General features: G+C 45.5%; 1 protein-coding gene across 6 annotated transcripts in view; it reads left to right on the top strand.

Annotated features, from left to right (window-relative positions):
• Positions 1-17,669, top strand: part of soga1 (suppressor of glucose, autophagy associated 1) — a 57,321-nt gene that overhangs the window by 24,937 nt on the left and 14,715 nt on the right. For 3 of the 6 annotated variants that reach the window (XM_020051824.2, XM_010903562.3, XM_010903560.3), the window contains exons 4-5: positions 15,204-15,272; positions 16,252-17,571. In XM_020051824.2, the coding sequence (XP_019907383.2) occupies positions 15,204-15,272; positions 16,252-17,571 (1,389 nt within the window). Of the gene's footprint in view, positions 1-14,411; positions 14,552-15,203; positions 15,273-16,251; positions 17,572-17,669 lie in introns of those variants that run through there. The other 3 variants (XM_010903563.5, XM_020051825.2, XM_010903561.3) reach the window with 3 other exon arrangements.

The following is a 17,669-nucleotide window of genomic DNA, read 5'->3' as shown; positions in this document are numbered from 1 at the left end:
CTCATGTTCATATTTTCATATCACCGTTTTCAGGGTGGACAACTTAATGAACCGATGTCATAAAGTCGTTAATTTAATCATGGGTGCGTAACATTGATAGCATGTCAGTGATGTACATATAACATTATTCGCATGCCAGAGAGAACGTAACAGTTGTAGCTTTTTACGTATTTATGTGGTAGCCCAGGGTTTAGGAATACAATTGTGAATCCTTTGCCTTGATTAAACCTTAGTCCAGGGTTAACAAACTCTCATGTGAACACAGGTTAAGATAGCCCAAGGCCAGTCTTAGTCTGGGGCTAAGATAGCCTGGGCCTAAGAACAATGCAGTGTGAAAAGGCCTAATAGGACACACCTTTGTTATCCTAGTGGCTGAGAGTAAGAGAATGACTGATGGACAGACATACAGACAAAGCAGGAGATCTGGAGAGCCAACAAAGAAGACATAGAAAAACAAAGAGATCAGAGAAAGAGAGGATAGAAATGGGAGAGAGAGAGAGAGAGATGGGGAAGAGAGTAACTATTGAAGACAGAGTGTTCCCAGCAGCATTTCTGGGTCGATGGGAAGGAGCTTCACACAGTGAGTCATGTGGGACAAACAGTATACATGTGTGAAGGGGGACCAGAGTTTTCATAGTGGACCACACAGTAAACACACACAGACAGACACACACACACACACACACACACACACACACTCATTATAAAATCATCACAAAACACACATACACATGTATCCATGTATCAGTGTAACACATCATGGGTCTGCCCGCACCATTTCATCATGTATGAGACAGGCACACCCTGGGTTGAATCCCCCCTAAGGAATCACAAGGTAATTTCATGCTCCAATTGAAAAACACACTAAAATGTAGAAGAGCCAGGTCAACTGTGGCAGGGCTAGATCCCGAGACAAGGTCTAGAGGCTGTGTAGCCCACAAACTCCTCTTCATTACAGTGAAAACACTGTAGACATGGAAACCTGAGCAGCAGGTGAATACTGAGCGCCGGAGCCCCGGCAGGTTAGATGAAAGGCGCGTTATATCCATCTCCTGCTAGTCTCAACCCTCCCCAGACAGGCTCTCGACACCTGAGCCAACCTGCAAAGGAGGAGAGAGGCAGTGCAGACCCTTCTAAAACCCTCTGTTTACCTCCCCCCTGGGTCAGGCATTTACTCAACATCTTTTCGCTGTTCATGGCCCTCCCTGTCTTTTGTTTAATAGCCATTAAAAAGCTTTTAAAGAGGCTGATTATCTTGCACTGTAGCAGCCGTTAGGTGTGTGGAAGAGAGGTCTGCTAGAAGGTTCAGCTTGAACCACATGGCCTTCTGGGAGCCTTTGTTGTCTGGAGAAACGACGTGGTAAAAACAGTGGAGGTGGAGTTGAGGTTAGATGGTATATGTGAAAGGGGCTTTAGAGGCAGCCAGTTTTATCAATAGGCCTAGCTTTCTTCACTGAAGCCTAGTGCTGATGAATAATTGTTTTCACGAGTACAGTGTGTTTGTGCTTTTTCATGCGTAGGTGTTCATTACTAAGAGTCTTGGGCTGCTCCAATATGTACATATGAAATATACATCCTTATGTCAGAGTAATTTGCTCACTAGACCGTGCCCTGCTTTTCATCCATCACTTCCCTCAACACGCTGCTATCAGCAAAACAAACAACCAAAGGGAATTGTTACCGAGTTATATCCCATGCAGGTCCTTTTCATATCTACCCGAAATTTACCCCTTTGGCCGTGGTGAAAGTTAGATCTACTTCCATTTTTATGGCGTCACCAGGAGGAGCAGACCTATCAGACCGATAGCATTGATTTGGTTGGACTGTGTGATAGGCGGCCTATCCTGGCAGGTGATTTGTAAAGTCCTGTCTGCGTCACGCATCCTTCATGAAGCCGTTGCCTTGGCTCCTGTTGCGACTCAGATGAGGTCCAGACACCACTATCTCCGTCTTCCTGCCAGACAAAGGCTGTGACATCATCAACGTGCTGCCAGTTGCTCCTGCATTAACAGGATAAACAAGTTAATGGGATTTGGCCAATGACACGTTACGATGGCTGCGCTGTCCCTTTGAGTCATGGTTGCCATGGCGACCCAAACTTGCTGATATGATTATAGGTGAAACTTGTAATTAGCCTTTGATAAATCACTGACATTGAATACCACGCAGACATGAAACGTTTCAAATGTTCAGCAGTTAGAATAGGACAGTGGGGGTGCATTTGATATAGAATGTGGCATCCAGATTTCAGTTTCCTGTTCTCATTGTGTCCTATAAGAACCTTCCTGACTGTAACTGACAGAGGACCAAGAGATTGTCCTGACTCTCCCAGAGTCTCCTGTTGCTCTGGTGTGCGTGTGTGTCAAAAGCCCTGTTATATAAGAAACAGACATGTCTGCCTTCATTAGGAGGATGAGATGGATCTGAGCTCCACTTGAACTGGATCCGTCTCTATTTATCTGTCCATCTCTCTTTGTCACTTTCTGTCTCATCTCTGTCTTTCTTTCTTTCTCTTTGTCTCTATCTGTCTCCTATTCTCTATCACTCTATTTGATCAGTTTATGTCCATCCCTCTGTGTTGGTTGATCTTTGCTATCTCGCTAATGTATATGAAATTAAACAATGACAACGACTGCGGAAGAATTTGAGTTTGAACCAATTACAAACAGTAGGTCTGAATTGAACCGAAATGAATTAATCTGATGGAAATTCATGACATTGTTCATGGTATTTCTTTTTGTACGGTGGCTGGTTTTGACTGTGTGTAATTGGTTAGTGTGTGTTTGTAACTGGTCTCTGTGTATTTAGTGTCCTGTACCTCACAGATATATGGGAGATCACCATCAGCCTTACATAACCCATGGCTGAGGGCTCAGTGGATATACTTCAATAGTTTTCATGCATGTCCTATACAGTTTTCATCCATTTCCAATGTGATCCGTTTTCAAGGCCCCCCTGCTCCCGTGCTGGTCTGGCCAGGGATAGGTGCCCAAGGCACAGTCTCCCAGATCACAGTGGCAATCATGGGACTGCGTGGGGTGAATGAAAAGTGAGATTGATTGCTCAGTTGGATGAGGAAGATGGGGTCTTCATTGGTCCCCGCGTGGGGGATTACATTACTAGTTGTCCGTACACTGTCCTGTCAGTCCCTGAGCGTTGGAGGGGGATGAGAGAAAGAGATAAGGGTTAGAGGGAGTTGGAGGGAGCAAGATAGAGGGAGAGAGAGGTGGTGGAGAAGGGTGAGTGAAGAGGGAGTTGGAGGGAGCAAGATAGAGGGAGAGAGAGGTGGTGGAGAAGGGTGAGTGAAGAGGGAGTTGGAGGGAGCAAGATAGAGGGAGAGAGAGGTGGTGGAGAAGGGGGAGTGAAGATAGAGTTGGAGGGAGCAAGATAGAGGGAGAGAGAGGTGGTGGAGAAGGGTGAGTGAAGAGGGGGCTGCATGACGGAAGGTACCACATTCAAAAGAAATCACCAGGCAGAAAAACTGTTGTTTAGACAATGTGGTAAAATGATCAAAACCACTAAACCGTTCATCGTTACAACAAGGTATAAGCTGGGTTTGACCAACTAAGCATGTTTCCTTGCATCGTGTGTGTGTGTGTGTGTGTGTGTGTGTGTGCAGAAGTGGCAAGCTGCAGTGGCGTGATATAACTTCCACACCCAGCCCGGCACCCTCTCTCCTAAAGCCCAGCCCCGCTCCGTGCTGTGACACACTTTCCTCTCATCTCTCTCCTCTTCAATTATCAGTTAACTCCCAGGCAGCTGCAGACACTATTATCAAGACAGGAGAGCCTGGATGCACATGGTGAAATAAAGCCTTCGTCAACTCCGTATTGATGACTATGTCTGACTCTGCTTACAGCAGCGCAGTAAGACCGCCATTAAATACGTTATAATTACACATTCTCTATCAGCCCTGTTTACAGTGGCCTCATCAGAATGAAGTATATTATCAAGCACAGTTGTAAAACCATTTTTATTTTTTGTATTCATCAGACACCCTTATCCAGCGCGACTCACAGTGCATCCATACATTTCTGTACACTGATCCCCCTTCCCCCCTGGGTATTGAACCGGCAACCCTTGAATTACAAGTGCCGTGCTCTTGCACAGTGTTTTTAGTGACATTTGTGTATATGTTAGGTAATTCTTTATTCTGTAGCATCAGTACATATGAATGGATCAGTGCTCTGGATTGTGATGTCTGTAAGTGTGTCCATATCAGCTGTTTATTCATCTCATTCCTCCGTTGAGCAGCAGAATTTTCCTCCATCCTCCTCATCCTACTCTTTCTCCTCCATCACCTGCTCTACAGCTCTGGTGGCCTAAGGAGTGTCAGTTCTGTGGTTATCTGTGTCCTGCAGGGTCACGAGAGCACGTAGATAGCTTACTAGCTATCACACTGGACGCAGTGTATACCAAATGTGTATTTTTATCTCCTCTCAGCAATTTGATGTGTAGCGTTTGGTCTTATGGGGAATTTTTGGGGGGTTTGTTAGTTAAGCTCATGGGGGTGGAGAGCTCTCCAAACTCATTTTGTGGGAGAAAGGAAAATAAATTGGCTGCCAGGCACTCTCTGCTAAGGGTGTGAGGGTTTAGTCAAAAGATGACGATTGGTGTGTGTGTGTGTGTGTGTGTGTGTGTGTCCGCCTCCATGTTTTCATGTGTGAAGTGTGCATCTACCCACTCGACCAAAAAAGAAAAACTAAAATCTCTTCTTGCACAGCATCCCAGAGATGCAATGAGATATGCTATCATTTGAAACTGGTCCCAGTGTTGTTTTTCATTTTAGTGTTGTCCTTGTTGTGTTTGTGTAGACAGGTCTAATTAAAGCTATGGCTGGAATTCAAGGGACCGTGCCCCTCTTCTTCGGCTGAGCGTCTGTCTTCATAAGTGATGAGCTAACTGACTGCTTAATGAGCGTCAGGTGCTCCAGATTCTCCAAACGAGCAAAAGAGGGAGAGAAGGAGGCACATTCTCCTTGACTTAATTCCGTTAAAGGTTGAGGAGAATGGAGAAGAGGAAAGGAAATGAGAGAAGTGTATACTGTCTTGACTAAAATCACTAGGGATTCAGCTAAAAAAAATATAATTCTGTAAATCTGTTCCCAAGTGCTACAATGAATAACATTATGTGATCGTTTCTCAATATTAAATTAGCCATGGCTGAATCCAGTTGCCTACTCCCCTCCCTTTTTCATGGAATCCAATTTGCACTTATGAACTTTTTTGCAGCAACTTATGGCAACCTCGGTCAAGAACTTAATGTTACCAATTTGCAAAAGTATATGTGTCAGAAATGCCAAATTTTCAGTGTTAAACTGAATCATGTGTACTCATAAGTACCATCTTTATTAAAATTTTCAGTCAATGTATTGGCAAATACTCCTTGAATATAATGTTACAAATCAGTTTGGAAGGTTGCTACCCAACTAGCCTGCTATGCCAGTTACATTAGCAATGCATCACTCAATCTGTAGCTATGAACACAGCTAGCTAGCTTGCTAATTTCAAGCCTCAATAGCTAATTAAGCAAGAAGATAACCAACATTTTAGAAAGAACCTATATAAAACCAACTATCTAACCAGTTACAAAATTAATTTTACATAAATTCATTTTTAATTATAGTTAAGATGATTGTGATTACTAAGTAACAATGTTTAGACAGCGTTGTTACTTTGTTTAGTAAAACCTCATGCTAAGAAAAATAGTTATCACAAAAAAATTTACATTTGTAAAAAGGTATGTTCATTATTTACTGTAGTAATTATTTTTACATAAGAAATATATTTGTCATTTGTATTTAGAATCCCACAACCCCTTCAAAACCTCCAGCCCAAGACCCACCACTACTTTAATAAACAGTTAAGGTGGACAGAAACTCGATGAAAACACACATCACCAAGCATGCCAGGTGAAAAGGGAAGGAGGGCTGTTAACTGGGTCAAACTGGCCTCCCAGCACTGATTTGACTTTAATGCCTTATTTGACCTCTCATCCCAGTTGAGAGAAACAGAGAGAGAGAGAAACCAAGAGAACCTGCCTCATGCCATAGTTTATTTATTTTTTATTGTATAGTGTTTTTTTTCTTGATATATTTCTACCTATTATTCTGTTGAACATTTTGATTACTTTAATATAATATAAATTATTAATTATTCTCAGAGTACGTTTTGGCAAGTATATTCTTTACATCACGCTGATAAAACTGTTTCAATTCAATTTAAATGTTGTTAAGGGATGATATTATTAATTCTGTCTTAATATTCTGCTAGAATGAGGTTGTGTAATGTTGGGCCTGGCACCCACCTCATCCTCACCTTGGTGTCAGATTTCCCCATTTCTCCATAGTTCAAATTCAGTGGGACAGATCATTTTGGCCATTTTGGTTAGCATAATGTGGAACATGTTGTAGTAATTAAACATGATTGGCCCACGCCTGTGAGTAATTAAGCATGTGCTCACTGCAGGTGGGGCCGGTGTGTCTTGGGTAAAGCATATGCGAATGGTCTTTTTCTTTTGTTAGGCCAACTTATTTATGACGCATTGTTTCAATCATTCAATATCTTTAGCACTTTCCTTTTGTTTCTGTCTCCTTCCCTATGTATGGGTGTGTGTGTCCTTGTCTCTGTCCATCCCTCAGACTACTCTAATGTGGCAATAATATAAACCTCTCATATTAAAGGCCAGTGTAGACTAGATCACCATTACAAGGTCATTACAGAAATGTGCCCTCAGGGACACACTTGCGTTATGTTTCAATTCCCCATTTCCACAGTAACGTCCTGTCAGAATGGAGACATTGCCTGGTCATGTCCCTGAGAAGCTGTTTGATGAAAAGAGATTTCAGATATTTGCTTGATGTCTAATGACAAACATGTTCTACAACATGCCCACAACAGGAAATTCTCTTTTTCATAGATCTTAACTCCTCCAAATGAACTGGATTGGTTGAACAGTGCAGAAGAGAACCTCCCAGGGATATTTTTCCCTCCTCTGCAAAACCGTTACGTGGGGGATCTTTTTTATTTGAATGCCTACTTTGTACGGTTCCATTTAAGTAGGTGTGTGAGCAGGTGCTGCTAGTTAAATGACAGTGGGAACAGCCCAGGCAGCTCAGTCCTAGGGGTTTATCCTAAAAGGTAAGCTGTTCACTATATTGCACCACTTTACAACAGCCCATAGGAAATAGGGTGTGATTTAGGATGTTGTCTAGAAGTGACGTTGGGGGAGAGACATTAAAGGGAGAGATGAAAGGATCAAGAGTGGGAGCTCAGCTGGGTTTGATCTCAGTCTTTGTGTGGCTATTTGAACAGTGAAACTCCTCTTAAGGCCAGTCAGATGGAGGGATAATGTCTTCATTTCATCCCTTTCTTTTACCCCACCTGTGTTCCATGGTGCTTGAGTGGTAATGGGCCAATTAATGGGGCGTTGTTATTTTGGGCATAAGCAGGTAACTGAGAACAAAAGAGACCGAGTCCAGACCGCCGCCAAACATCCCTCCGTAACGACCTAGGGTTGACCCCTGTCGTTGCCATCTCCTCTGCATTCCCAGAAGTCAAGTCCAGAGTTGACTCATTATCTAAACTGATGTAACCAGTTAAAATGCTGCAGAACCTCAGGCTCTGAAACGACCCACCCCCCACTCTGGTCACCCAACCCCCATACACCCAGGATCCCCCCTCCCTCTCGCTCTCTCCCTCCCAGTCTCCCAGTCACAGAGGCCTGTGGTGGGAGGTGTGACTGATCCTATTCCTCTCTGGTGTGTGGGGGGATGGGGTCGTGGTGGGGGCTTTGTTGTCAAAGTCAGGGGGCTATTTTTAGGGTTGCAACAGGGTCACCCTCTGCGAATCACCCGTGCACAGATGGTCGGAGCCTGGTCGTGTGGGAAGGGCTGTGGTCTGGTCTGGATGCTGGGGAAAGCGTGTTTTCTCATTAACACATGGGCTCTCTCTCTGTGCCATGGTAACAGTTGCTATCAGCTCAGGTGTCCTCCGGTGGGTGGGGGGGGGGGGGTTGGGGGTGTGGAGAGGGGGAAAGGGAGGCAGTGTGGGAGAGCAGCCTGCAGCAGAGATGGTCAGGCTTTCAAGAGCTAGCCAATCAGCTAGCTTACTTTGAAGACAAAGGGAAATGTACAGTAGAGTCAAGATGGGCTGAATAGACGGTTGGGGGTAGGAGGTTGGGGAGGGTGAAGGGCAGGTTAAAGAATGCCCGGGTCTTGCCTCAATGCATTTTTCTTGGATATTGAAATAATTTATAATCTGTAATTCTCTACATTATCCAGCCAGTGTGTGCAGTGTCCTGTAAATAAAACCCGGAATAAGAGTGTGTGTCTGTTTTCAGTTGGATGTATCCATGTAAGGATGTCAAGCAGAGAGGAGGGACGGATGTTGGCGCTCTTGCGTTTGTCGTTATTTTCCATAGATTATTGGTGAGCGGAGCTGTCTAATGTCAATAGGGATTTCAAGGGTCTGCATTTCCTACTTTCCACTGTCAGAAACTGCATAAGGGAGTGCACAAGGGGTTGTCATGGGAACCAGTATGTCATTATGGTCTGTGGTGGCTGTTGGGGGATAGTAGATAACACATCCATCCCCCCAAATCTCTGTTTTGAGCAATTAAGTATTTTTTCCTTATACGTCTCCCTTCCCTTTGTCTCTCTCCTTTACTATGCCGGTTGGCTTTATCCCTTCTACTTTATCACCCTGGCTTCCACCTCCCTCTCTTGAATCCCTCTTCCTTTCACTTTAAAACTTTGACACAATTATATAAGCACATTCAAAACACACACACACACACTCTAATTCAAACTAACATTTATGTCTTATGTCTGCTCTGTTTGAAATTGTCACGTCAAATCAATAAAAATCCTTTCAGAGACATTAACCAATTGATGCTCAGGGTCAGACCAACCTTGCACAGCCTTTTCCCCTCAGCCTTCCTACTCGTGCTGAAGTTAAGCAGCAGAGTTTAGTAACCAGAGACCAGTATATCCACACCCTGGACGTCAATGTTGGGTTGATCCAAGAACCATTCATTGTTCTGTGGATTAGACTGAAAGCGAATTGATTGGGGAAGTGTATTTTCTTGTTGTCATTTCCACTCACATAACACCTGCAGCTCTGCAAGTGGCTGTCTGTAGAGCATCATGCAAATAGGCTATTCTATACTTCCCCTTTGGAATGCAGATTGTATGCAGACATAATTAATTATAGAAAGCACATCAGCCACTACTGCTATAATGATATATGTTTAGACTAGAATAACATTGACTGTTAGAGCGAAATTGCTGTGCTTCTGCTGTTTGGTCAGTTTGCTGAGGTGATAGTGGAGTTGCTATGTTAGGTCAGATAACTGAGGGGATTTATGGAGTTGCTGTGTCTCATCAGTTAAGTGGATTGTGAAGTTGCTGTATTTGGACATTGGTAAGTTAGTTGGGAGGATGGTGGAGTTGCTTTGCTCAGACACGTGTCCCACTATGGTCAGTTATCTACCACACACACACATAGAGACACAGAAAAGACACACACACGTGTTTTATCCTTGTGAGGACCAGACGTGGCGGCACGGGGGAACATTGGGGAGCAACGCAGCAAGAATGCATTGCCCCGCAAAAATAGTTAGGGTAAGATGCTTCCCAATACTGTTACTGGCTAACTAATTACAGTCAGGAATGTAGCTCTCTTGTCTTCATCTGCCAATGTGATGGAAGATGTGCTTTATTAAGTGATGTGTTCACTAAGCTACAAAGAATGTGTAACTATGTTACTATGTACTGTAGTGACTAAAAACTTTCGAATTTGATTGTCAGCTGTATATTGTGCTATTACATATCTTCAGTAATTCATGCATGCAAAAATTATTTGCTTTCTGTCCTCGTACTGAAGTTCCTACATTGGTAAGTAGGATAAACGCGCCCGCCCATGGAAATCAAATGCCCGTCCAACACATTTGTTCTAGTGCCAGGCCTGGAGACCCTAAACATTATTTACATTTAAATCCATTTATCCTAACCCTTAATCTTAATTCTAACCCAAATAGTTTTTAGTTTCATTTAGGAGATTTTTGGTCTCGACAAGTATACATTCATTTATTGTAATGTAGCATACACACTTATCCAGAGCCACTCATACTGGTAGCAGTAGTATTTTACATTTGATTTATATTTTCTGTATTCCTTTTAGTGAAACAGGTATACAGAAAACACACACAGTATCAGGTCTATAGATGTGGGGTTTGGCTCTTCAGAGCATCTTCCTCTTTCAGTGTGTTTGTGTACATCTCAATCCTGCCTTCCCACAAAAAAACACCCCAGGTGAACCACATTCAGCACCCCAGAGTGTTGTCCTGATGTCTGTTCTTGTTCTTACATGTGGAGCCCATCACAAGGCGAGTTCCTCCATCCCAGGCCTGGACTCGGAGGCTGTGCAGGACAGAATGATGGCATGGTTCATCATCATTCCTCATCTGTGACTAAGAAATTACAACTTCCTGTGCAGTAGGCATTACAGTATTTCCACATAATCTGGATGAGGCCAGATTTTAAGCCAAGCGTTCAGGCTTGACGGACAGGCCCTCACATCTCTACCTCCCTCTCCCAGGAGGGAAACCTCCAGCCTGGGATCATCTTACCCTGTTACCTACCCCCTCCAGGCCTCAGGTTATCATTGATGCAATCCTTGAATTACAGCCTGTCGACAAACAGCCACGGGAACATGCTATCCGATGGCAGGCACCTTTGAATGCTCTGCGTCTTAAAGCGGGAACAGGGTATGTCAGGCTTCACTGTGCATGTCGCAGGCGTGTCTGGGTATGAGAGTGTAGGCCTGTGGCGCTTCTTCTTACATACAGGAACCTCATCTCCCTAATGTTGTTTTAGAATCGCCCCTTTGAGGTTTCACTGACGTTGATTCAGTGCTGTATTGTGTGGGTGATGCTGTCTCCTGGATGATACAGGGCTGTTGCACAGAGGCGGCCAGGCGATTACATCAACTTGGCAGAGCTGGTGGAACGTTGTCTGGTTCTGTTTGGGGGGGAGGGGGCGTGAGATCATTGACCAGAGAGGCTGCGGCCCGAATGGAACCCTAACCTCTGCCTAGAACACTCCTTTTAATGAAAGCCCATAAGCGTACTCCTTTACTGTACGATGGGGGGATGAGTCTTAGTGCCTGTAACAGATGGCTTGTCAAAACTAAATTGGGAAACAAAACACAAACGATTTCCAATGCAGGCCAATATCCAGTAGGGCTCTGGCGATACCAGTAGCAAAAAATTGAAACGTGAAGCAGAGTAAAATATGATGTAATTAAACAACCTGTTGTGAAGTCAATACACACACATTGCCAAGCATCAACCAAAGGGACACCCACCAACCGCAACCACCCTGAATGAGGGCCAAGTATTGCCAGCAGAGTTCATACCAATTGCACGATGGGCGCAATGGAGAGTGACTCTGCCCCCGAATGGCATTGGAAGGAGGGCATCCCAGTGGCGATGAGAGCCCACCTGGAAAGACAGCAAGGGTGGACAGTATCAAGCCACTCCGGTCACCTTCACACTCTTGGGCCAGACTTCACTTACTCGTAGACCATGCTGAAGAGATGAGGCTTTAGTAGACACTTGAAAGTTTTCACCGAGCCTGCACATTGAACCTTAGTTGGCAGATCATGCCACAGTAGTGGAGCTCTATGAGAGAAAGCTCTGCCTCCAGCTGTCATCAAAGGAGAGGTCAGGATCGAGGGTAACGCAGAGGTTTCTTACAGTTTTTTGGAATACGACCATGCAGCCGTCGAGGTTCACAGTGAGATCTGCTAACAACGCTCTTTGTTTCTTAGGTCCTAAAATGAGCATTTCTGTTTTTCTTGAGTTTAAAAGCAAGAAGTTCTCTGTGATCCACTTCCTAATATCTGAAACGCTTGCTTCCAAAGTAGCTTCATTGAAATAACCCAGAGGCAGCATATATAATGAAAACAATAATGGGCCCAAAACTGAACCTTGAGGAACAAGGTTTGTCAGAGAATATGCCATCCACACATACGAACTGATAGTTTTCAGATAAATAAGGCTAGAACATGTCCACGTAGCCCAATATGGGTTTCCAGTCTCTCTAAGAGAAGTGATCAATAGTGTCAAAGGCAGCAGTAAGATCGAGAAGCAACAGGACGGATGCGGAGCCTTTGTCTGAGGCCATTAGAAGGTATTCTATAGGTTGACTAAAGTAAATGTGATTCTGGATGACAGCATAAAGATGTATGTTTTTAATATTGGGGCTGTGTTTCTGAAGGAGTTAAATCCCCTTTTAATTTAATGTTTTGTTTTCTTGCAACAATAGGAAAAATGTTTTGCAATGCTGGTAATGTTCCAGTGGTGTCCCAATGCTGTTACTGCCCCTGTCCTAATGTGTCAAGGATCAATAGTTCCACAATCTATTGGCACAAGCCCATTGATTCCATTATGAAGTTTAGGACCATTAAAATGTTCCCAGTCACCAGCTAAACGCCATGACATCCGCAAACACAAAATGGGTGGTCGGGATTGGATGCAGTTCTTTATGTTGTACTAGCACTGCTTTAATTCTAATAGTTTTAATCCCTTATAGATTGGTTGAATTGGTCTGTGTATGTGTGTGCGTTGTGTTAAAGACTGTATAGCTGTCCTGTGCTTGCGGGGTCTTGTTTGTTTTTATTTTTATTGAATAAAACACAGCAGAGGCTGGATATCCTCTTTTTTTACACCAGCCAGTGCTGTGCAGAGGAAGTAGTCAGTTCCCATGGAAACGCCTTGGCAAGATAAGCTTGTACTGCAACACGATTGTGTGTGTGTTATCTCTCTAGACTGGTTGGAATTATGATTTATTAGGATCTAAGTCAGTCTACTGAAGCCCATGTGACCTGGGGGAGGGGCTGTCTGTCATTAGCAGCGCTGCTCATGTTCTGTCTTGCTTGTCTCATCTGTTTACACAATTTTTTTTCTTTCTTTCGCTCTATCTCCGCCCCTCCACATCTCTCCCTTACTCTCTGTTTACATAGTATAAATACAGTCAACTGTGACTCTACCACCCTATTGATGTCACTGTGGAGATAAGAAAAAAACTAATGGTAACCTGGTAAAGGGGGAGGCGTTTGAGAGAAAACAGTGGTGAGGGAGAAAACAATGGTGAGGGAGAAGTTACAATTATCATTATTAAACCTTTATTTAACCAGGATAGGCTCATTGAGATTAAAAATCAATTTTCTAAGAGTGTCCTGGCCAAGAATAGGCAGCCGTAAGTCGTAACATAAAATGTTTCAGAATACAATACAACAAATACAAGTATAATCAATACAACCACGGTGGTGAGGGAGAAGACGGTGGTGGGGGAGAAGACAGTGGTGAGGGAGAAGACGGTGGTCAGGGAGAAGACGGTGGTGAGGGAGAAGATGGTGGTGAGGGAGAAGATGGTGGTGAGGGAGAAAACAATGGTGACGGGGAAGATGGTGGTGACGGGGAAGACGGTGGTGAGGGGGAAAACAATGGTGACGGGGAAGATGGTGGTGAGGGGGAAGACGATGGTGAGGGGGAAGACGGTGGTGAGGGAGAAAACAATGGTGACGGGGAAGATGGTGGTGATGGGGATGATGGTGGTGAGGGAGAAGACGGTGGTGAGGGAGAAGACGGTGGTGAGGGAGAAGATGGTGGTGAGGGAGAAGATGGTGGTCAAGGAGAAGACGGAGGTGAGGGAGAAGATGGTGGTGAGGGAGAAAACAATGGTGACGGGGAAGATGGAGGTGACGGGGAAGACGGTGGTGAGGGGGAAAACAATGGTGACGGGGAAGGTGGTGGTGACGGGGAAGACGGTGGTGAGGGAGAAAACAATGGTGACGGGGAAGATGGTGGTGACGGGGAAGACGGTGGTGAGGGAGAAAACAATGGTGACGGGGAAGATGGTGGTGACGGGGAAGACGGTGGTGAGGGGGAAGACGGTGGTGAGGGGGAAGACGGTGGTGAGGGAGAAGATGGTAGTGAGGGAGAAAACAATGGCGACGGGGAAGATGGTGGTGATGGGGAAGATGGTGGTGAGGGAGAAGACATTGGTGAGTGGTGAAGGAGAAGATGGTGGTGAGGGAGAAGACGGTGGTGAGGGAGAAGATGGTGGTGAGGGAGAAGATGGTGGTGAGGGAGAAGATGGTGGTGAGGGAGAAGATGGTGGTGAGGGAGAAAACAATGGTGACGGGGAAGATGGTGGTTAGGGGGAAGACGGTGGTGAGGGGGAAGATGGTGGTGATGGGGAAGATGGTGGTGATGGGGAAGATGGTGGTGAGGGGGAAGATGGTGGTGATGGGGAAGATGGTGGTGATGGGGAAGATGGTGGTGAGGGGGAAGACGGTGGTGAGGGAGAAAACAATGGTGACGGGGAAGATGGTGGTGAGGGGAAAGATGGTGGTGAGGGAGAAGACATTGGTGAGTGGTGAAGGAGAAGATGGTGGTGAGGGAGAAGACGTTGGTGAGGGGGAAGATGGTGGTGAGGGAGAAGATGGTGGTGAATGAGAAGATGGTGATGAGGGAGAAGACATTGGTGAGTTGTGAAGGAGAAGATGGGGGTGAGGGAGAAGACAGTGGTGAGGGAGAAGTTGGTGGTTACGAAGATGACAGGGGTGAGGGAGATGACAGGGGGTGAGGGAGATGACAATGGTGAAGGAGAAGACAGATGAGGAAGAGGACAGTGGGGAGTTAGATAAGGGGGTGTTAGAGGAGAGAATCTGCAGTTTCATTATTGTGTATTACTATAATGTTGTGTAACACCTTAGCTAACGTTCTGCTCCTTTCCCTTTGGGGATTTCCAGGCCAGGGGTATTCAACTGGAGGTCCACAGAGCTATAGAAGTGTGTCCTTGGGAAGATAACCTTATATATATTTTTTTAAAACATGTTGGGTTATTTTTATGTTTTTACTTAACTTAAAAAATGTGAGAAACTGATTTTATTCATGTCAACTGTATGACTGTATGTATTTTCTGCATTCTGCATATTGAGAATATTGTACTTCTCAAATTTGATGCCACTTCAGAGATGCCATTCCACAGAGCTAAGGATAACTCTGCTTTGCACTGTGTGGTTGAAGGACCAAGAACACGTGGTTGATTGTGGCTATGATATCCTGGTATGACTTGTAGATTGGACTGATAGGTTGATCCTAATTAATGTTATTGTGTTTCCCACTATTTCCAGAACTCTCTGAAGAAGAGAGCTACTCGGCCAAACAAGCCAGAGAAGAAGCCGTCGGCCCAGGTAACACAGGTAACCAAGGCTTTCCATGTGATTGATTCTACATTAAAGCAATGATAACCTCCTAGAGACTTCCCAATGAATCAGCCCACTGCATACAGTATCAGTCTAAAGTATGCACACACTTGTGCATTCAATTGAATATCTGCATTTTCTTCAGTCTCCCCTCATATATTCTAGTGTAGATAAGGTTAATGTTTAACTTTAAGCTATTGGTGTGCCACATATAAAAAATGATTGACTGTAGACTTTCTCCTTACTGTGGTTAATGTTTGGGACATTTCATTACCAAGAACACCACATAAGGCGGTATGGAATTGGACTGGGATTTTTAGAGTTACGTGGTAAAATAATAAAGGAAATGGAATCTGAGTAATACCCTCTGCAAAATAATTGTGAGTTTAATATTCAAAATGGGTTCTGTCAGTTATGAATACTCCAATGTTACAGTGTGCATTCATATAGTGTGCGACCATGCAGGGCTGTATCCAGCTATTCCGCTTGGCCCTCAAAATATCTGTACATTTTAATTGTTGTAACTCTTTGATGGGGTTACCATGACAATGTCAGATGATATAGTTTCAAGCTATTATAACATTTACGTCATTTCGCAGACACCCTTACCCGTGGCAACTTACAAAAGCAATTAGGGATAAGTGCTGTGTTCAAAAGGCACGACGACAGATTCTTCACCTTTCAGTTACTGGCCCAACACTAACTGCTTAGCTATCTGCTGTTTTTTTAGGAATATATTTCTGGCGTTTCTGTGTTTTTTCAGGAAACTGGTGTTTTAAACCCACACTGCAACAGTACACATACATCAGAGGCACCGCTGGCCCACCCTAGGCCACAGCATAGGACAGATTGGATCACAGAAATAAACTCACTTTTTACATTAATGCTCTTTCTCTGTCCCTTTTATATGCTATACCTGTGTTTTGAATTATTATGTGTTTTATAATTATCTCTAACAAACTGTCACTGTGGCCAGCAGGAGGACAGCTCTGATCTGAAGTGCCAGCTCCACTTTGCCAAGGAGGAGTCAGCACTCATGTGCAAGAAATTGACCAAGATGGCCAAGGACAGTGAGGCCATGCGGGAGGAACTGGCCAAGTACCGGTCAGTATATGGCGACGTTGATGCCTCGCTTACAGTGGAGGAAGTCAATGACTCACCCCACACCCGTGAGGCTGAAGTCAGAGTTCACCTGAAGCTGGTGGAAGAGGAGGCCAACCTGCTGAGCCGGCGCATTGTGGAGCTGGAGGTGGAGAACCGCGGCCTGCGGGCCGAGATGGACGACATGAAAGGCCAGGAACTGCCTCAAGGCCTGGGGGTTGGTGCTGTTGGTCTTGGAGGAGGAGGTCTGGAAAACGTGACGGAGCTCCAGAGGCACCTGCAGTTTGTGGAGGAGGAGGCAGAGCTCCTGCGTCGCTCGCTGCTGGAGATGGAGGAGCAGAACAAACTGCTGATGAATGAGATTAACCGCTACAAGTCAGAGCTGCCGCTGTCGTCAGATCCAGACCAGGACGATGCCTCCTCCATCTCTCTCCTGGAGGACGTTACTGGCGGTGGGGTTCTGATCAGCACTGAAGCCTCCCAGGAGGATATGCTCCAGGCTGCCAGGATGCAGATCGGGGAGCTGAGTGGCAAAGTGAAGAAGCTCCAGTACGAGAACCGTGTGTTGCTGTCCAACCTTCAGCGCTGTGACCTGGCCTCCTACCATGGCTCCACCAGGCCCACCCTGGAGACCGACGCGGAGGCAGGGGACTCAGCTGAGTGCCTTCCCAGCCAGGCACACCGTGAGGGACCCATCGGAGGGGAGAACGAGCCCCTAGAGGAGAGGGAGAAGAAGACGTCCATCCCCTTGGATGTTGACGTCCCTCTGGGGCTGAAAGCCCTGCTGGCCATGAGGGACCAGGCCCGTCTCATCTCTACGGCCATCCAGTTGCTGACCGCTTCTGACTCCAACTGCCCCTCCCTCTTTCTCTACCGTAAGATCTCTTCCTCCTCTGGAGAGGCTGCGGATCCCTGTGTCCCAGAGAAGAGCCAGCAGGCCCAGCCCTCTGAGCTCCAGGACCTGCCCCTGGTGGAGGCTTTGACGGGCAGGCTGCGGGCATTGCACACCCAGCTCCAGGACTTTGTTGAGCGGGTTGAGAGCCTCGGAACCACCCCCCCACGGAGGGCTCAGGTGGAGGGTGCATCACCGCTGCCTCTACTGTCCGAGGCTAAGAATTCTGTGGTGGATGCAGACTCAGCCTCTCATCCGTGCCCTCCAGAGGACCAGGCGTGGGAGATCACTGACGAGCAGAAGGTAAGAAGGAACACCCTCGTCCTCCTCATCATCCCTCTGCTATTATCTTATACCCTCCTTATTTTTAGCAAGTCTATTTTTCTGTTCCGTTTGCTCTT

This window comes from Esox lucius, chromosome 12, assembly GCF_011004845.1.
Source record: "Esox lucius isolate fEsoLuc1 chromosome 12, fEsoLuc1.pri, whole genome shotgun sequence".
In the NCBI taxonomy this organism is placed as follows: Eukaryota; Metazoa; Chordata; class Actinopteri; order Esociformes; family Esocidae; genus Esox; species Esox lucius.
This window is presented reverse-complemented; position numbering and strand designations above follow the sequence as displayed.